The sequence below is a fragment of the Dromaius novaehollandiae genome, chromosome 2 (genome assembly GCF_036370855.1).
Source record: "Dromaius novaehollandiae isolate bDroNov1 chromosome 2, bDroNov1.hap1, whole genome shotgun sequence".
Classification (NCBI taxonomy): domain Eukaryota; kingdom Metazoa; phylum Chordata; class Aves; order Casuariiformes; family Dromaiidae; genus Dromaius; species Dromaius novaehollandiae.
In genome coordinates this window covers 56,070,976-56,092,848 of record NC_088099.1, presented here as the reverse complement: position 1 = coordinate 56,092,848, position 21,873 = coordinate 56,070,976, and the positions used below count along the sequence as shown (strand labels likewise).

The window sequence follows — 21,873 nt, the reverse complement described above, 5'->3', positions numbered from 1 at the left end:
CTCGGGAAGGGGTTGTTGATATAGCTCCAGTTTCTCCTCCTTATGAGAAGTCATAGCTGGGGAGGGGATACTTGACTTCTTTGGAAAATGAGCAATTTTGGGAGGATTTCTGCAATATGGAATTAGAAGTCTTCAGTTAAACTCCTATAGTTGTTTAACTTGTGGTCATACAGAGTCTGCTATTTCCAATACTATCAGCGATATCAAAATAGAGTGTGTTCATTCCAAATGAAAGCAACTATGAATGTTTCCTTATGAATAGGTGGAAGTTGTGGGCAAGTCATTTTTTTATTCTGAGACCTGCTGCTGTGGGCTGCTAATGAAACTTCATATTGTTTCCATATGGAGAGTTTTTATTCTGTAGAATCTGAAATGTCCCAGTTTCAGGAGGATTAAGGATTAAGTAAAAAGTCCCTTAATGTATTGATCATGTTGCATCAGTCCTTTAAAACTGATGTGGAAAATGATTTTTCTTGATGAGAAGAGCTAGAGAAGATTCATCTTCAAAATGGATCACAGAGCCTTTTAGTTTCCTGTTGTATCAGATCTGTGTTTGCATGGATCTGAAATTACTGACTCATGCTGTCTTAATAGGAACATTCAGACAACTAGAAAGATGTGATAGAAATAAGACAACCGCTTGGCTGGATGAAAAAACAATCTTAAAGAAGGCCAAAACTATAATGAATAGACTCTATAACCCTGTAACTCACTCAGTGTATTCATATTACAATCATTTTATGACAGCAGTACTCTAGTGAATTAATATAAATGTGTGTCCTAGCACATAACGCCACTGTGTTAATGCTATCCTCATCTGCCAACACCAGTTCACCAGAACACATTTATCACTGATATCAGCTCTTCACAGTATCGTAAAGGGTCTAATTCCTGCCTCCTCAATAGAAAACAGTAAGCAAAGGTCTATGAGAAGGTTCTTGAAAAAGTAAAAAGTGGCTGACATAATGCCAACCATATGCCACTGCAGAAGTGAGGATGGAGTTAATTTTCTTTCCCAGGAAATAAAAAAATGCAAGGCAAGCTGGGGTAGGTTCACTTTACAAATCATCTGCCTAACGGATGCCTACAGATCACTGCTGTGCCTTCTAGCTGCAGAGTAAAAATGAATCTTCATGGACTAAGCCCATATTGTGTCAGCATGGCACCGTGTCAGCACTGGCACAGACAATAGCCATCACCTTGGGGTCAGTTTGGCCTGTGGACAGCATGTTAAGAAGGCCACGGCCTGGGAACGTCATGCTCACACGCAGGTTGCAGCAGCAGTAAGACCAGTACTGCACACATTCAGGCAATAAGGGAAGGAAATCACCCAAAGATGTTCCCCCAACAGACATCGGACCTGGAAACAGCTGGGAGTCCAAGCCCACCCCTGCCCACACAGTGCAGGACACCTCCCTGCTCAGGAACAGAGATCACCATTGCCATCCAGCTATCATCATGCCTTCTTCCATCATGCCTGGGCAAGACAAGCTTCTGGTCCTCATCCTGAAATAGGAGGATGGACCAGCCTTTCCATTTATTCTTCCTGGGGTGCTGCTTCTGATGCTATGTTTATCCAGAACAGAGCAGAAAACAATGATCTGCTGGAAGTAGGAGCAAATTCCTGACTGTTGCAAAAGGATGAAATTCCATTAAATAATGAAGCTCAGGCTGACTCACAGCAGTAGTGACATTGACTCTAAGGCCTGATTCTTCTCTTTTTTTTTTCTCCCCACTAGCACAGAATGAATTTTACATTTTGGCCTCCCTACATCATCTTTATTTTAAACTAAACTTACATGAGCTGTAAAAACATATCTGTTCCTTTGTATAACACCCAGCATACAGAGATGCCACCCACGGTATATGGTCTCATGTCACCTGTGACAAGAAGCAGTAGCAAGAACAGCAATACTGCTGCCAAGCTCCCATACAAGTGCAGTGTATTTTTGTAGCCTTTGGCATTCAATTTGTGTAATGGGCAACAATTTGAGAACCTTCAAGTCAATCTCCTTTCTTTTTTTCTTTTTTTTTGAGTATTGAACTGCAGAGTGAAGTAGGCAATTGGATTGCAATATGAATTCCATGGCAAAAATTAAAGAAAGTCTTCCCATTAAGAAGTCAGGCTTGTGGTTGAAGCTTATTAGTTTAATGGAGCTTTTGACATCTAACCCACAGATGCATTTTCTCATCAAGTTTAAGACTTGATTAGGAAAATTCTCATGCTGTAAAGTGTCAGGTTTTTGATCATTTTTACTTCTAATGATTTATTGTAACTTGTAACCTCTGAAACAGGATTTAAATATCCTGAGGTGACACTTCTTTTCAAAAGGTTCAATTACACACCACTGTATAGGGATGAAAAAAAAAAAGCCAATCTCAATTCTAACAGTCACAGAGGACTAAGCTTTTAATAAACAGCACATTGAAGACAATGCAACTACTTACTGCCTTCAGTGTTATGTTAATCTTCAATGCGAGGGAAGTCAGGATGCCTAATTTTTAGTCATACTCTTACTTACAAGAAATAATTAGAGCAAAAGAGTAGCACATGATTTTATTATTTGTTAAAGCTTGATACCACCCAAAGTAAAATAAAATCGGTGTGAAAGTACTCTCAGAACATCTATTTAAACATAGCTAATGCATATTTCAGTAGCATCACTACTGTTCCCCTTGTATTGCTCTCAGGTGCAATGGCTCACAAGCCCCTACTTCAGTTGTTTTAAGGGGGGACCAACAGATATTTTAAGGCTTTGACAGTTTTGTCTTGTTTGCTGGGAGGCATGCTTTTTTAGTGGAAAAGTTATATAAGATGAGACAGCCACTACTGGTTCAAGGGAGAGCTGTGACCAGAACAGTTAGACAAGAGCCAGTCCTGTCTTCTACCACAATATACTTCTATTCCACAATAGTAGAAACACAAAGCAATAAAAACAACACATGAGTTGCCTGTGAAGAATACAGTGATATTCCTATTTGCTATACAGGCTGATCCAACTGCGTGCTTGTGGTATCATAATACATAAAGACTAAATATGGAAATCTGAAGCACTCATCTTCTCATATGTCATGAAGACAGACCAGAATTACATGTTATCTAACACTTTTTTGATCAAGCAATGATTAACACTTCAGAAGGATTACAGGTATGTGGGAATAAGATCTTTATCTGAGAATATATCTGACTGATGAAAATATATAGTAAAGAAACACTTGTATTTGCAAAGGCTCACTTACTTCCATCTCCTCCTTAAATCTGAACAATGTCCACCACCAGCACAGGACATGTCATTAAGTTACTGCAGAAGATACTGCAAACACAACAGGCAAAGAAATGACAAGTCTCTAGTGTTAAGATGGCATTCCTACAGGCAGCCAAATCTAGACAAACCAAAACTGATTCAGAATCCCCCATTCCCCAGCCAGAAATAAGGGAGTGGTGCAAGCTGATCTGCAGCTCAACTAACAGAATATCACAACACATTGCCCAGGTTTTACCAACGTTTTTATTTCAGAAAGTGAGCATATCCATTAAAAAAAGAAAATGCACGGAGTTAAAAAAAAAGTAAACATAAGACTAACGACAAATTTATAACAACATAAAATAATTTTACCTAGTGAATCCCAATAATCATTAAATATACTTCATTATATTACCAGTCTTTGGATTAGGTACACAAGACAACATTTTCCAGTAGTTATCTAGTCATTAGAAGATCAACTTCAAGAATCACTGAACACATCATGGACAAATAGTTTCATACCACCTGTGAGGCAACCTAATAAACAGATGTGAATAAGGTACATGTTGCTGAGGTATTACAGTACATCGGAACTGTTCCCTTTGCTTTCTAATGAACACATTCCCCTGTTAGCAGCTCCACCAGCAAGTCAGCCACAGATTCTGTTGTCACAGTTTCTGAATCCCAACAACTGCCCTCGGAAGTTTTCTTCCTGTAACAGATTACACAAGTCAGGGTGAATGAAGAGTGTGAGGCAAGGCAACAGACATTGATAGCAGTGAGGATGAAAAGAAAAGCGCATCCATTATCCCATGATACAACCTTTCAAATCAGAAACTTCCATTTCAAGAAGATTTATGCCTCCCTAGCTTCAGATACCATAATCATCTGTGGTGAAGGTGAAGGCACGGGGCAAGACAATTCCAAAAGAAAATAATTACTGGAATAAGCAAATCATCTGACATTTATAACAAAAAAGGCAGCCCCCAAATGCTAAGTAACACAGTAGGATGCAACCCTTCTGTTGCATTACACAGGAAGAGCAGGAGGGGAAATATCAAAGTGTTTTTCTCCATGTAGCCTTCAAGATGGGTAAATTTGTCCTAGACTTTAACTAAAAGAAAATCTCTTCTTAGTACTCCTGCATTCCCAGCTCCACAGAAATTTCTCTTTCCCCTTCCAGAAAGGGAGTTTTTACACTTCTTGTCCATCACTGTCCTTCCAGCATGGTCACGGAAGAAATGCTGGAGGTGTTTCACCCCGAGCCCACAGCCTTTTGCACTGGATTCCAAAACACAGCTACCTCAGACCCCTGCTCAGCTGCCACCAGCCTCTTGCCTGGGTGAACCAGCATTCAAGGGCCAAAGAGCACAACTACAGGCTCCACAACACCCAGATACCTCCCTGGCAGGATTTCCTGCTTGATCTGCTTGCTAGGAAAGAGAGAATGGGTTTAAAGATGAACTCCCAAGAATTACCCCACCATCCAGATTATGTGGGAAGAAGCTAAGAAGAAAAAATACTTTTAAAAAAATTCAGGTTCTGTGCAAAGGTACTTACCTGCTTTCCCTCATTTGCTATACGACTGGTTTTTCACTGTCCTGTTTTTCTTCAGATTCTTCATCTGATCCTAAATAGGAAGGAAGGAATGTTATTAGTTAGGTTAAAGAAAAAAAATAAAAAAAGACCAGCACTGATACCGATTTATCCAAAGGCACTCCAAAGCAAGCATTTCTGTTAAAAACACTTCCTTTTTCTTTTCAAGTACGTGTCTGGTTGTCAGACTTGCCACCTTGAAGGCTTGTTATAGTTATCAAAACCAAGCAACAGCCCTAGGATCCTTCCTGAAACACCTGGCCTGCCAATGGAGTCATGTAACAGGTGCTTCAAGCCTTCGTTATAACACACTCAGAACAAAACTGCACACTTGTTCACTGGCAAGCAGGGTTTCTCCCTTGCTCTAGCCTGCACTTTGGAAGACAGATGGTGATAACATTCCCAAAGCAGTAAGAAAGGCTGCTCTATAAAGTTAATCATTGCTGTCAACTAGCCTCCCTGGCAAGAGATCTTCTCTCAACCACACATCCAGCATCTCCCTCTGCCTCTCCACTACTGCTTGTTGTCGTCTTCTCCTCTTCTTGGCCTCAGCTCTTTGTTCTCACAGTCAAAGGGCTGCAAGGCCCACAGTAAAAAGCTGAGCTAGTCCCAGGGCTGGCCACAATCTGATACTAAGCAAATTCAGGGGAGCACCACTGATCTGCACTTCTGGAGCCCCACTCCAAGCCACATGTGTCCCTGCCTACATCTGAGGTGGCAGTCAGCACTATCTGGGACTACTGAGAAAATTCCCATCCCCAGCCTGTGTATTTTTATATACTTGTCTTGGGCAGCTTAAATGAGACTCCCACAGAAAAATAAATGAGAATAAGAAAGAACAGTCTTTGATAAAATGCCTGGAAAGCTTTAGCTTTCTGCTACCAGTTGAAAGCTCAATTACAGACCCCTATTCCCTCTCACGATGAAGCAAAAAAAAGAAATACAAAGGGATTAAGCTTTTGTTTTTGCCAAACTACTCAAACTAAGTCCTTTCATTTTCCTGGAACAGCATAACTGCTTTTCATTTTGAGGCTGAAATATTTAAATAACTGCAGAAATTAACTGTTTCCAGGCTAATTTTCCACCTGACACTACCACAATGGCTATGCAGCAACCAAACCCTATATTGAAGATGAAGGTTCAACACATATAAACTAGTGGAGCAAAAAAGTTATGTCCTTGTATATGTTTGTCTTCAAGAGAAACATTAAGACATAAATACACTGCAAATTCTAATAGCGCCTGTTTTTAATGTCACCTCCTGAAAGTTGTATTTGTTTTTAGACATGTTACCATGTCAGTAGAGGTATTTATTTAGCCTGCACGAGCATGAAGAACAGTTTATCTCTAAAAATTCTTCCTATCAATACATAAGGTGAATTGACTAAAAATTGCTGTCTTACAACAATCCATGGTTTTATCTTATCTGAACATGTACAGAATTTTGAAGTAAATATTTTTAATTGGGAGCTATTTTTATTGTACATCTCTGCTAGTTTTCAGAATAGTTCAGCGTTTTAGTTCAAGTATTTGTTTTTGACAGTTTTTCATTTCTCATACCCATAAAGGGTGCTTAAACCAATATAATTTACTTGGCATTTGGGGCAGACTACCAGAAGGCACGTGAGCTGTTACTGAGGCCCAAGTGACCAGTGGCAACTCATTAAGGTCAAAGCAATGGCAGAGTCAAATGCCTGTAGTCATCACTTGCAATCTGAGGCAGAGTAGCTGACTGCACATGTACTGTTAAGCCAGCCAAACGGCCAAGAAAAACATGTTAGCTCAACTCATATTTCCTCTCACGCTGTATATTTTACTGTCAAAAAAGCCAGGCTGAATCCAGCATAATCCTTTGACCAATATGCCTCAAAATCTACTGACAGGCAAAACAAATCAGTGAGCATATATACTGAGTTTGAATCATTAACTTTTTTAAATCTACATTACACCCAGAGATCATGGCCACTGCAAAAAGTTTTAACAATTTCCATGTGGGAAGGATGGTAACTTTATCTCAAAGCACAGAAATGTTCCCTGACTTATAATGTACTGGTACAGCACAGCATTATACTTGACATTGTCTTAATCCTTTGTCATCCCTAGATGGAGCTGTAGGCCATTTATTATGCAAAGACAATCAGGAACTATATAAAGGCAGCCATCAAGCTGTCAAAGGTATCACCAGTTATATCTTTATAATGGAGGACAGCAAGGATAGCTGTAAGCATTGAGCAGATATTAAGATTTTAATTCTAGTACATGATAAAACACAACTTTAGAAGAGACGTTTACATTTTAGTATAAAGAGACTGACGTGGGTTTTTAGGATTCACACTGGGTCCTCAAATAAGTCAAACTCAAATCCACTCAACCCATGAAGAAATTACCTATTTTCTCAAAATATCTACAAACAAATTCTTAAACCTTGCAGTATTTCCATTTATTTTTTGGCTTATGCGCCTCTTACCTCAACTGGAATGAAATGCACTATATATAGAGTTAAGGTATAACTAATATTCATCCTCAAAAAATTTAACATACACACAGCTAACTTTTTTTTCCCCCCCTAAATAGAGAGAAAATGTTTTTTGTAGTTATGAGAAAGGAAAAGAGCCTTTGATTGAAAATTCAATTTGTTTTAAACCAGTTTTCTTTCAGGTTCAGCGACTGTCCCACAATATGGCATAGTTCCAACCTTAGGCTGGAATAAATAGCGGCAGTTCTGCATAAATACCATTGCTAGCAGGACAGAGGGAGCAGAAACGAACAATAACCACCCTCCCTTTCAGTAGCAGTACCAAATTATGTCAGACTATCTGTATTGTATCTTAAAGCCAGTAGTATACTAATATTCAACAGAACTCACTTCATCCTTTGAAAAGTCTTAACTGCTTCTGAACAACACACTTAACTAGATGCAAGTTGGATATGAATTCTAGAAGTCTTCCCCTAAAAATGGAAATGGACTCAGAGATGATTGTGTAAAACTGATGCAGTGTATTTAGGTTATCTTTGTGTTATTTACAGCAGTGTAAGATTATTTATAGCAATGTATAAATTATTTTCAAAGTTTTAAAATGCTGTATAGGTTTGTTTCCTGTATTATTCTTGAGAGAACTTAGCTGGAAATGGATGAAACAAATCTAAAGCAATCTAATCCATGCATTTAGCAGGTTATTTGCCTGCTGCCTGGACTCTGGTAACTGACCAGGTCATCTCAGTCTGACCAGGCTGTGAATTAAAGAACCACTGATGATAGTTTAATCCAGCAAATTTTATATCACTTCTGAGGCATATGAGAAGGCCCACTAAGTGTACAGGCACACCTCGGAGATATTGCGGGTTCGGTTCCAGACCACCACAATAAAGTGAATATCGCAATAAAGCAAGTCAGACGATTTTTTTGGTTTCCCAGTGCATATGAAAGTTATGCTCACACTATACTGTAGTCTATTAAGTGTGCGATAGCATTATGTCTAAAAAAACCAATGTACATACCTTAACTAAAAAATACTTTATTGCTAAAAAATGCTAACGCTCATCTGAGCCTTCAGCAAGTCGTAATCTTTTTGCTGATGGAGGGTCCTGCCTCAATGCTGATGGCTGCTGACTGATCACAGTGGTGGCTGCTGAAGGTTCGGGCAGCTGCGGCCATTTCTTAAAATAAGACAAGAATGAAGTTTGCCACATCGATTGACTCTTCCTTTCACAAAGGATTTCTCTGTAGCATGTGATGCTGTTTGATAGCATTTTACCCACAATAGAACTTCTTTCAAAACTGGAGTCAGTCCTCTCAGACCCTGCCGCTGCTTTATCAACTAAGTTTATGTAACACTCTAAATCCTTTGTTGTCATTTCAACAATGTTCACAGCATCTTCACCAGGAGTAGATTCCACCTCAAGAAACCTCTTTCTTTGCTCATCCATAAGAAGCAACTCCTCATCCATTTAAGTTTTATCAGGAAATTGCAGCAATTCAGTCACATCTTCAGGCTCCACTTCTAATTCTAGTTCTCCTGCTATTTCCACCACACCTGCCGTTACTTCCTCCACTGATGTCTCGAACCCCTCCAAGTCATCCATGAGGGTTGGAATCAACTTCTTCCAAACTCCTGTTAATGTTGCTATTTTCACCTCCTCTCATGAATCACAGATGTTCTTAATGGCATCTAGAATGGTGAATCCTTTCCAGAAGGTTTTCAATTTACTTTGCCCAGATCCATCAGAGGAATCACTATCTATGGCAGCTATAGCCTTATGAAATGTATTTGTTAAATAATAAGACGTGAAATTCGAAAGTGCTCCTTGATCCATGGGCTGCAGAAGAGATGCTGCATTAGCAGGCATGAAAGCAACATCAATCTCGTTGTACATCTCCATCAGAGCTCTTGGGCGACCAGATGCATTATCAATGAGCAGTAATATTTTGAAAGGAATCTTTTTCTGAGCAGTAGGTCTCAACAGTGGGCTTAAAATATTCAGTAAACCATGCTGTAAACAGATGAGCTGTCATCCAGGCTTTGTTGTTCCATTTATAGAGACAAGCAGAGATTTAGCATCATTCTGAAGGGCCCTAAGATTTTCGGAATGGTAAACAAGCATTGGTCTCAACTTAAAGTCACCAGCTGCATTAGTCCCTCACAAGAGAGTCAGCCTGTCCTTTGAAGCCAGGCATTGACTTCTCCTCTCTAGCTGTGAAAGTCCTAGATGGCGTCATCTTCCAATATAAGGCTGTTTAGTCTACATTGAAAATCTGTTGTTTAGTGTAGCCACCTTCATCAATTACCTTAGCTAGATCTTCCGGATAACTTGCTGCAGCTTCTATATCTGCACTTGCTGCTTCACCTTGCACTTATGTTACGGAGATGGCTTCTTTCCTTAAACCTCATGAACCAACCTCTGCTAGCTTCAAACTTTTCTTCTGCAGCTTCCTCACCTCTCTCAGCTTGCTTGAACATCCTTGCTCTGGATTAGCCTTTGGCTTAAGGGAATGTTGTGGCTGGTTTGGTCTTCTATCCAGGCCACTAAAACTTTCTGCGTATCAGCAATAAGGCTGTTTTGCTTTCTTATCATTCATGTGTCCACTGTTTGGCACAAGAGGCCTAGCTTTTGGCCTACCTGGGCTTTCAACATGCCTTCCTCACTAAGCTTTATCATTTCTAGCTTTTGATTTAAAGTGAGAGACATACAACTCTTCCTTTCACTGTAGGGTTAACTGGCCTAATTTCAATATTGTTGTGTCTCAGGGAATAGGGAGGCCCAAGGAGAGGGAGAGAGATCGGAGAATGGCCAGTTGGTGGAACAGTCAGAACACACAACGTTTATCGATTATGTTTGCCATCTTATATGGGCGCAGGCCCCAAAACAATTACAATAGTAACAAAGATCACTGATCATAGATCACCATAACAGATACAATAATAATGAAAAAGTTAGAAATATTGTGAGAATTACCAAAATGTGACACAGAGACACGAAGCAAGCATATGCTGTTGGAAAAATGGCGCCAAGACACTTGCTTGATGCAGGGTCGCCACAAACCTTCAATTTGTAAAGACTGCAGTATCTGCGAAGCGCAATAAAATGAGGTATGCCTGTACTGTGATTCAGCTGATAGGCTGTAACTTAACTAAATTATTTTATAGAAGAATCCCTCATTTTAGGATTGTAAAGTACATTTCTCATTTCAAAAGGAAAATACACTTTTTTCCCTTTACACCCCCCATTATACTCTAAAGCGGGAAAAACATGCAGAATTTTAATGCCAACAAGAAAAAGCATTCATTATGCAAACATAACTACCTGCTACAGATTCAGGAGGAGAATAGAACTGCCCATCAGAGAGGACTCCTGGGTGAAGAAGAGCTGCTCGCTCAGAGGCATCCTGTGCTATCAACAATCCTAAAAAAAAAAAAAAAAAAAAAAAAAAAACCAAAAAAAAAAACCAAAAATAAAAAAAAACAGGCTATTATTCATAATATTTTAAATTAAAAAAGTCACAGTAAAGATTAATGTATTGTATTAGCATTCCTAATAAGTTACTGCTATTAAAAATAGCTCAGAAAAAAACAAATCATTAATGAAACATTAAAGTCTTCCATATAGTTTCAGTAAGCTAAAGAGAGACACTTCAGCCAAACAGAGGTACTGTATATGTGAGTGAAAGAATCCTTCCTCCCACTATATGAAATTACATGGTTAGGATGCCATATGCAAATTCATTAATATAACCAGAACTCTGAAACATATTTTTAATGCTAGGTGAGCTGCCACATGTAACCAAATAAATGTATTTTCTCACTTTGGCTCCTCATTAGGAGGCAAAGTAAACTCCCCATTAATAGCTTGCTTTCACTTCATCTGTCTCAACAGACTTAGTTTCATCTAAAATCAAGCAAATGCAATGAGTTAAGAGGGGTATTCTGATGGGTATAAGAGAGGCAAGAGAAAAACAAGGGGGGCTGGGAGAAAAGGGAACTCATCTCACCCTTACTGGCATCAACAGGTCTGCTGGTAACTAGCAGGGTAAAGATGGTATTTTAGGTCAACATAAGACCATCAAAGTTCCATCCTTTACTCTCTGCCACATGAAGATTGACAGGGAAAAAAATCTTGATGTTTTATTGGATCAGGAGAGCTACTTGAGGTAGCTAGCAATTATAAAAACCCAAACTCTTTCCAACTCAATCTACTATTTCCACATACTGATTTATTGTATTAATCAGTTATGAAAGATAACAGCCAGAAGCAGCCAATTATCAGTGGCAAGAAAGCAAATGGAAACTACTACAGTCAAGTAAAAATCACTAGGCATGAAAACTGGATGATACAATCAAATGTATAACCCTCAATAATTAATCAATACTGTAAAAATAAGGACTACATGTATGAATGTCCTTCTTCTGTGACCTGCTCAGTGTTCAAAGAAGACTTCTCTATGTTACTTTTATTTCCACTCTGTCCAAAAGAGGAAAGTCAGTCTCTACATAAGTCACAAAATATTAAAAGGCACACTGGGTGGGAAAGATGGAGAGATGGTAAGGGGAAAAAAAAAAAAAGAGGAGGATTTCATCCTCTTCTTCTCAAGAATCAGACTTGGCCTATGTTCCGTTCAAATACATCCACATTTTTTTACTAAGGATTTTATTCTTTATTTAGTTGAACTGTTCACAGAAGCTCAAAAGGAAGCATCTAGAGCTGGAAAGCTTTTTCACTGGAAAGACAGTTTTGGAGAATTTTTGTTCTTAAAAAATTAAGTTAAGTTATGAACAGCATTGCATTAGCTAGAAAAGCTAGAAAATTGTTTTTTAACACAATAGTAAGATGGAAAACAGTCACATTTCCACTCCTAATAAAGAGATGAGAGAAACATACCTGGTCAAAAACAAAAACTATCATGAGCTGTCTTCCCTGTCTGCCTCAAACTAACTTAAGATTATGCAAGGCACCATAGAATTACCTGTGCATGAGAAGTACCACACAATACAATCCAAACACGCCTATTTTTTGTCTCACTTAATTGCTTAAAAACTGCATTTTCCAGGGAAATTCGGCCTTCTTTTTGGAACATAGAGTTCAAATATTAAGCACACAGACTGTATTTCTAGATAAACGCTAAGTTACAACTAACTGTTTCCAGCTTAGTAGAAATTAAAAAAAGAAAATACCACCAAGTTTCACATGGATTTATCAATAATATCTGGATTTATGAATATCATTTTTTTTATCAATTACTTGATGTGTATGTGTCAAATCTTTTCTTAGTCTATGAATAGTGTAAGATATGCAAAAGTTCCTGAACTGGTTAGGTTTCTTGTCTACTGAGACAAAGTGGGATAAAGCTGCATTGTCCTGCCCCTCCCCCCCCCCAAAAAAAAAGAGAGAGGGGAGTACACTAATTTTTCCTTTCTTTAGGCAAAACACAACGTCTTTATTTAATAAACTTTTTTCTAAGAGTGGGGGGGAAAGTGGAGGGAAGGGGACAAAGTAGAAAGGCTATGCATTTCAGAGCACAAGGAACTGGAGACATCCACGCCCATTTCAAGGTTTTGTTATTAACCTAACAGGCAAAGACATTCCTTGGAACAGTTTCAGACCGTATTTCCAAAAGTGATGCACAAATAAAAGGTTCTCTATATAATTACCCTCCTGCTGTTGAAACTAGAGAGAACATCTCTAGCAGAAATTTATACTTTCTTTTCCTCACCACCCAAGTAATGTTCTCTTTCACTAAATCAATGAGTTTCCTCTATTTAACTGAATGCGTTCCTGGGGTCAGATGACCTGCTGCCTCATCTTGAAGAGGCTGAAATTCATACTTGCTCTGGTCTCAATCTGTGCATGAAGGAGACTCTCCACAATACTTCTTCGTGTTCCCTTTCCACCTCAAAAGAAGAGTTAGTGACACAGAGTTAGTTATTGTGTCTATTCTTCCTAGAAGAGGAACCAGTAACTTCTTCTGTATATTACCCACAAAATAAAATTTTACAAGCCCAAACCAGTTAAATTTTCACGCCTTAACCGTACAAAATTAGATATGCTCCTGAGTGCTTGACAAATTACTGATCTGGCTATTGTAACTTTTAACCTGGCCTCGCTAAATAAATTGAAACTCCACTTCTTCAAAGGCACACACATTCCTTCAAGAAAAAGAAAAAAATATACCATATGAATAATTTTTCCACGGCTCTAAGTTCTTGAAGAACCGAAAGAAGCAATCTTTTGCTGTATAGTATGGGACTGAATATAGCCAACTGCAGTGACTGACGGGAATAACAAAAGCTTACTGTTTTCTTCTTCTGCTTCTTGTGGTAACACTTTAAAGTCTAAGAACCAGGTTTCAATCCAGGCAAGTATGAAGGATATGATGGGGAGCACATAGCCAAAAGCACCCTGTGAAAACAGCTTGAAGGAAACAAAACCACACATTACAGAAATTATCTTCAAGAATGCTGCTTCTTCAAGAAGCAAAAACAAACATACAAACATTTGATTAGAATATATATACCTGTGAAATAATTACTTTTGCTAATAAAAAGGCACTGGTCACTGCTGTTGTAAACTGAAAGAGACAGGGTAAGAACAGTTAAGACTAATAACTGCATTTACTTTCTTATTTCTGCAATTATTTATCAGTTGCAGCTTTAAAAGTATTTACCAACAACAGCAAGATCATAGATTAACAAAATTTATCAAGTATAATTAAGTTTATTAAAATAACCTCCTGAATATGGACATCTCCAAATGCTCATTTCCATTCAGCAGACAGTTTAGATGCTATGCAAATACTGAGTTGTATAAATTGTGATCTTACTGTATAATGATGATGCAATATTTTATTCACCAACTCCCCTAAAAAAGATATCTATTGAGAAAAAGCAAATAGCTATTATTCCAAATGCTTTTCAATATACTATTCACATCAAAGCAATCATTTCAAATAACAAAGCATCTTTGCATGAGAAAACCTGAATTAGTATTGTAATTCACCCTCTCATGCTGTGAAAAATATGTAATTTTTGTTGAAGACTTAATATTCCTATTTCCTATCTGAAAAAGGGGAAGTGAGATAAAACAGACCTTGTGTCTGTAGAAAAAGGCAATGGACAAGTAGTGTGCACTTAAAGCTTCTAACTATATTAGTGCATTTGGGTCCAGCACTTCTTTAAATAATAAGAAAACATAACAAGCTTCTGGTAAGTGCAAATGGGATTTTAAGCTAAGTGGCTTCTGCACAACCTTCAGTGAAGCTTTATATGTCTACTGCCTACCAACAAGATGGGTTGGCCCTCGCCAGCTCATAACCAAACTGCATCAAGTTGGAGGATGTCATTGTAAAAAATATTCTAAAGCTACACAGCTATGAGTAAGGTGTTTTGAGATGCATGCACTTTGCAATAAAAATCCCATCACAATCAGAGCAGCAATTACTACCATGTATATACTTGTGTGTCATGCTAATAACTTCAAAAATCATGACGGCAATCTCAGACTACTAAACAGATTGCATGCTACTCAGTTGAAGAAAGTTATACATGGACATACTCTACATGCAGCTACCATAATGTAAGGAAAAAACCTCTAAGATTTACAGTATACTGAACCAGCAATACGCATTTCATATTACAAGCTGCAGTATTAATTTTTCGGCAAACACACAGATGGAAGCATGAGTTCATCATTAAGCAGTTTTGCATTCATTCTCATCCACATAGCACAGCTGCATTAAAGATATTTGTTCTAACCCACTGAAAGAAATATCACTGGCTATAGTTCAAGAACTTTCTTTCTAAGGGATGCATAATCTACATTTTGCCTCAGAACAAGAAGCAATACAAGCTCAATGGCTGGTATTCAAAACTCTCTAAAAAGCTAAGAATTTGGGAGTTAACACAGAACTGGATATCTGGTACAAAAATGATAACTCCTTTTTGGAATACAGTTCATTATTTCCAGTGCATGTATATTTCAAACTTCAATTAAGAAGTCAGAGATAACAAGGGATTAGGCATACATACTGAATTCAAAATAAGCCTTCAATTTGTATTAACATAATGCTTACTAAGGATCACACCCACTGTGATATTAATTTTGTCTTTAAGCTGAACATCTTCCAGAACAGAAGTTTTTAATCTGTTACTAGTTACTGTACAGTGAATTTTTATATATAGCATCAAGATGATTCTTAACAAACAAACGTTAAGAGGCATCTAAAATTTGTCTAAGTTTGACCCATTCTAGTTAAAACTCCATTATGCTTGGCTACTACTCACAGCTATTGCCCACCAATGGCGCAGTCTGCACATTGCATATGCAAGTATTAACACCTTAAATCGAAAGACTGCCAGTAGCTATAGAGAAAGGAAAAAAATATTTGTTGGTTAATTCAGAACACAGAAGAACCACAAGATTCTCAGCTCACTGAAAATACTAACTGCTTATAAAACAATTTAAAACAGGACAAACCAAGTTCTGTTATTAAGAAACAAATTTGAAAGTGGAGTTGCTTATTAAGATAGAAATAGCATATCATTTTCCATTTTTAAAGGACACAGTTGATGACATCACTCACATGCTTACATGGCATCAAATATGCAAGCATGTGCTATTCCACAAATGTAAGTTAGAAATGTAAAAAAAAACTTCATAAAGTATGTTTATGATCATTTTATCTAACTGGAATCTAAGCAGTTCAATCTAGACAGAGTTAAACCAGCAAATACATTAAGTGTCACTGTACATCTCACTAATCTTTCTAGTGTGCTACTATGCAAAAATACCATTCCAAATTGGCCAGACTTCAAAAATGCACGGGAGAATTTAAAAAGATTTTCTATTCATTAAATTTAAAGTATTTATTGAAATCTCGACATTGCAAACATCGATTATTCTTTGTGGAGATGCCTGCAGTTGTTCTATTTTCTTACCACATCCAAAAAAACAGCCCTACTTTTTCACAGGTAAGCAAGTACTTAAGCATAGCTAAGAAGCAAGCCGTTCCAAACATCTTGCAGTGAAAGAAGGTGAACTACAGGATTTGCTCTAGGCCAGAGAATGAATCAATAGCAACAGCCAGATGAGATTTCTGGATCAGGGACCCTAGTCCTCTGTTTCTCTGTTTATTCCTCAATTTTATACTGCCTCTAACTTCCTTTAAAAGATATGCTCACAATCTATAAAATGTAAAACAAAGACTTGAAACTGAAGAGATCTGTCTTTTGGAAAAGGGGGAAATAACAAAAACAAACAAACAGAAACAATGAAGGAAATGACCAGAGGTACAATGAACCCATTTGATATTATGCAAATATGTACATTTTGGACATTTGTACCAGAAAGAGAAGAATTCTGCAAATGATTTGTGAGCTTACATGCTATTCCAATGACCTAGTCCCTTCCCAAAGAATAAAGGTATACTACTTGACATTAGATGTTTTTAACCCTTGGTTTGGCTACAGGCAAAATAATTGCCAGTGCATCCAAATTAACAAATAACACTTTTTGCTTCTGCAGTAACATACATCGTGGAGAAACTGCCAGCAAAATAACGGGAGGTAAAGAGAGAAGCAGCATAGTTTGCTAGCTTATAAATCTTTCGTATCCAATGCCTCATTCTATTTGACACAGTAAATGTTCCAATGCAGAAGGAAGGACAGATTTTTATACCAGTTTCAAAGAGAGATTCTCAATACAGTCATTAGTATAAAATGATATATACCAAAACAACTCATCTCTGCAGGGCATCTCTAGTAGAATTAATGGCCATGCAAAAAGATGGGGCCCTTTACAAGATCTGCAGATAAAAAAACACAAGCTTTGCTTGGAGATCAATAACTCAACGGTCCATACAGTGCAAAATGTAATGCAACCACAGAGCTACAGCCTAGCTGAAAGACAGAAAAGTTTCCTAAAACAGCAGAGCTCCTTCCAGGTCCCTAAGGCTCTTGTGCATAAGAAATGAAAATCATACTTCTTGTCATCCATTTTTTAGTGCAACATTAAAAATCTGTTTTAGTTAAAAAACAGGAATCTAGGGGAAAAAACTGATCCATACAGGCAAACTGGGAAGAAGTCTCTCCTCATTATGAGGGAATATTTCTGTGGAAGAATGAAAGTGTCAATTTAAACAGAATGTTTTTACAATTGGAGGACTACTGGTCTTTTCTTTCCCTTAATGAATTCTCTGTGTTAGATTAGTCTCTCATTCTTGACAGAGTTTTTCATCTTTTTTCTCCCAAAGTAGAAGATCCAATTTAAGTGTGCTTAAGCACCTCTACCAACAGGCTCCATGAGCACTTGCGGTTAAAGCAGGGGTAGGCAACCCCAAGACAGGTGAAATTTGGCACAACTCCTACTTTATCAAGAAAAGACCAACCCTTTCACAGGACTGAAACTAGGTCACATCTAGGGAAGGAGGAAAGTGGGAAGATTATATTCTTGCCTTTTTTTTTTTTTTTGAGAACACTTACAAATATATCAAAATATGAGGAAGAGTAGTCATATTGCAGGACTTCTTTCTCTAAAGTAGTCTCAATGCCTCCTTTTACCTACAAAGGAACAAAGACACGTAACAGCTCTAGAACAGAATTACTGAAGCAAAAATACATATTTGAAAGACCAAATTAATAGTTCCCCATCGATGCACAAAAACATCATGAAATTAAGTACAGAGGACATACACACTAAGTATGAACATCAAAACTGTTATCCTCATTTGTCTTTCATGATTTTTTACAATTTCAAAGTCAAAATACTCTAGGATTATGAACATTAATAACCTGACCTATTCAAGCTACACTTCAGACTATCCTAAAGTAAAAGCAAATAAGATGTTGAGGGAAGAAGAGAGGTTTAAGTCTAAGTTCTCCTATACAAATTCACTGAGAGTTTTACATCTCAGAAGGATCAAAACAGCCAATATGTTGAGCAAAAAGCCATGCAGAAAGCTCTAGTTACTCACATACTGACAATCAAAAATACTAAGGTTACTTCTTTTAGGCTTCAGCACTTGAATTCTAGCTAAGTTACTGAATTCATATTCCAGCTTTTTTCCTGAAAAGCATATATGCTATCGATTCTACAGAACTGAGCAAAAAATACTGTAAAAAAATAAAGCAGCTGCAGCAGCTTAGATCATTAGAACATTCCCCCACAAATAACTAACACACAAGTTTAGCTCTTTCCTTTGCTTGCAGGGATTTGAAACTACATCTTCCTTAGCCACAACGTTTTTTTGGTGCAAGTTCTCATCACCTCTCCTGTTCAAGCTGTGCCAGTAAGAAAATAATTTAAGATGTCTTGGGTGAGAAAACAAGAGGAACACAGCTTAGCTGGGAGTGAAGAACCTTCATGTTCACACACTATTCCAAAGACTGTTTTTAACATTAAATTAGATAATTGAGATTAGACTTAGATTAGATACATGAAATAAGTATGTAATGCACTAGAAAACAACAGCAACAGAAGGCTTTAATACTGTTTGACTACTGTCATCCTTCCAAAGAAAGGAGATACCAAAGCATCGCAACAACATACACTCACCATGTCAAAGCAATACAGCATAGATACTTCCATACTCTTTTCTCAATTATACTGCCAGTATTTTAGAGTTCTTTTCTGGAACTATTCACCAACCACAAGTTTCTTCTGTTTCTTCAACCCTCCCTTCATTTCACCCCACCTCTGGCTAGCTGACAAAGATATTTTTACGTATTGCTTTCTCTTGTTTGCTCTGCCGTTATCAGGAATCATCATCTGTTTCCAGCATAGATAAGAAAGATATACTAGACAGAATATAGAAGAAGATGGAGGAAAATGGTAACTAGATTGCTCACATGTTTTTGGGAAGCATTTATGAGGAAACAGAAGGAAAGATGCGTACAAAGTAATGTGTGGGACACTGCTCCATGGCACTTTAGGTCAATTTAAACAAGGGTTGCCTGGTCCTTTCTTTCTCCCTGATCCCAAACATGTTCTCTCAGTCCTTTCCTAAGGGACAAAGCAAAGAAAAGACAAACCAAAGAATAAGATGACGCGACACATCAGCACCAGCTGATGACTGACACTAAGACAGTTCAGGAAATTTTCAACATGTGGCTGCATAAGCACCCATGCTAATGCAAGAATGAACAGAGAACCATGACAGCCCTCATTTAGGGTTTGCTCAAATTGCCATGGAAATACTCCCTGAAGTGTTTAAACAAACAAACAAAAATTATGCTTAAGCACTTTGGATAATGGATGGCCAAGGGAAAGCATATTGCTAGTATATAAGGTAACTGATCTTGATTTTCATTTTCCCTACAACATTCTCAAGCTACCCACTCCAACTGTTGCTCCTACTGAAATAAATTTTGGTGACTGTCCACTCTGTAGCTTCTAATAAATAAAGAAACAATAATAAAGATCTAGATCTGATAGATTTATTCAAACAATATTTAGAGAAACACTGGTGGCAGTTCTGAAGCTCCATTAGTTATTTATCAGTGAAGGACAAGCATAATGCAATACTATGACTTCCCTGTGAAGAAAACTTAGCTAAACGAAAACCCAAACCAACCAACCAAAAAAAAATTTCAAACCATGTGTTAATCTCAGCTATCATATGATATGGCAGTCATGATACCACGACCTACGAAGGCAAAAACTGTTTTTTTCATTCTTGCTGACTTCTGACACTATAGGGCTTAGTTCATAATTTTTCTTTAAAATAAAGTTTTTCCACAAAAAGAAAACTGCTAACGCCTGCCATCTTGAAGTTCCTTAATGCTGCAACATTCAAAATAAAACTTCAGGAGTCAATAACATTTTCTATACAGAGTCTTAACTAAAGATACCAAGAGAACTAATGTGAAAGTCTGTGCTCTGAATCCTGAACAAGAGATATACAACCAGATTCTGTTCCTCTAAGTCAAATAAGCGGTTGAGAAATTGGCCTAAAAATGCATCAGAAGGCTAAGCTTCACAGGGTCAGATCAATAGCTAAAAGCTGGTTAGCTTGTAAAGGAATGCTGACAAAAAAAAAAGATGTTTACTCAAGATCTTTACTATCCAAGAAAGGGATTCCTCATATTTTTCTTTTGTGTTCTTTTTTAAACATGTACTTCAGGCTATAGTTTAAAACTTTGCTCAAGAACTAGGATGTTACTGATCAACTACTAACAAATAAACCAACCTACTGTTTTTTGGAAATTTCATGAGAACAAAAATAGTCATTTTCCTAATTACAAATGCTAGATTTAAAAGAACAGAAGTAACTGTGGGAGTTTATGTTGTTGTTCAAACGCACCCTGTCATAAACAATGTTATACTAAGGTTGGCTTAAAGAAAACGCACCACTGCAAAAGAAAAGCTTTGGCCACTGCAAGTTTTTCCAAGGACTAACACCTCAAAGACTTTTTCAGCTACTGAGAAGGCAGCAAACTGTTGAATCTTGTTAAAATTCACGCTTCTTATCCTATTTAAAGAAGTTCAATAATGTTTTTTATTTACTTGCTGCCTGAAAAGGTCACTGGATTTCCAATGGTTTCTTCAGTTAGTTAACAGACTAAGTTAGTAGATTACAGGAATGTCAAAGGATTTAATGATATGAATAAAATAAGGCACACATCCAGTGACTAAAAACAGGTTCAGGTAAATAGATATTATGCTCACAAAAACTAAAGAAGAAGCTACTTTAGTTTAAATAAAGATACAAATAGCATACATTTGGCATAGAAAAGAACAACTTACTAATCAGTTCCAAAATAAATTATCCAATAAATAAAGTCTAACAATACTGAAAAGACAACTCACATTTAACTCTATTATCCACAGCAAGGTTACGAATAAGAGATCAAATGTAACAAACAAACAGAAAGTCCTTCTGACATCTGAAATTCCTTTCTTCTCTCTTCCTTCATATGACTCAATTCTTGCCATCAGCTGCGCTGGGTTGATGGACTGGACATCCCGCAAGGAAGGACAGGATTCCACACTGCTACTGTGAGCATTTTCTGCATCATCTGGCACCCAATTCATCCTCGGTTTGTTTAGAGTAGTCCTCTTCCTGCTTCACCATCACTAGAAGGCTGATCCATATAGCAAGAATTTCTTTAAAACAAAATTAAAAAGAAAAAAAAAGACATTAGTCACCAAAAACTCCACTAAAGAACTTCATCTTACCATGTGAGATTTCTTTTTGCTAATCTGACAACTAAGGGCATTTGGCAAGTAGATTCTGAAAAATGTTTCTAAAATGAGACATTTCTATGGTCTCTTCATCTCTCAGAAGATTTATGAAACAGAGAACTAATGTTCAATTAGACAGCTCGGAATGAGGGAGCACTGCCTAGATTTAGAAGGCTGCAATCTCCCTTTAGTTGGATTGAGCATTAAACAGGCATGAATAAAAGGCATGATGTTATGCAACAAGTTACCTATACTGATTTAAATGCTATCAATAGTAAGCTAATTTAAAAGAGGTCTTCCACATAAGTTGTTGAAATATGGCAGCCTTAGGCATTAGCACATCCAGCGTTGGCACCAGTGAAGA

General features: G+C 37.5%; 1 protein-coding gene across 11 annotated transcripts in view; it reads right to left on the bottom strand.

Moving 5' to 3' along the window:
• Nucleotides 1–3,491: 3,491 nt before the first annotated feature.
• The window catches only part of STARD3NL (STARD3 N-terminal like), a 29,810-nt gene continuing 11,428 nt past the window's right edge, over nucleotides 3,492–21,873 (bottom strand). For 3 of the 11 annotated variants that reach the window (XM_064506575.1, XM_064506576.1, XM_064506577.1), the window contains 10 exons: nucleotides 21,135–21,431; nucleotides 17,810–17,887; nucleotides 15,614–15,691; nucleotides 14,155–14,205; nucleotides 13,849–13,902; nucleotides 13,628–13,745; nucleotides 13,160–13,225; nucleotides 10,644–10,742; nucleotides 4,806–4,875; nucleotides 3,492–3,957 (listed from right to left, as the gene is read on the bottom strand). In XM_064506575.1, coding sequence (XP_064362645.1) covers nucleotides 4,823–4,875; nucleotides 10,644–10,742; nucleotides 13,160–13,225; nucleotides 13,628–13,745; nucleotides 13,849–13,902; nucleotides 14,155–14,205; nucleotides 15,614–15,691; nucleotides 17,810–17,887; nucleotides 21,135–21,359 — 822 coding nt within the window. In that variant the 5' untranslated portion in view covers nucleotides 21,360–21,431 and the 3' untranslated portion in view covers nucleotides 3,492–3,957; nucleotides 4,806–4,822. Of the gene's footprint in view, nucleotides 3,958–4,805; nucleotides 4,876–10,643; nucleotides 10,743–13,159; nucleotides 13,226–13,627; nucleotides 13,746–13,848; nucleotides 13,903–14,154; nucleotides 14,206–15,613; nucleotides 15,692–17,809; nucleotides 17,888–19,221; nucleotides 19,329–21,134; nucleotides 21,432–21,873 lie in introns of those variants that run through there. The other 8 variants (XM_064506583.1, XM_064506579.1, XM_064506578.1 and 5 more) reach the window with 8 other exon arrangements.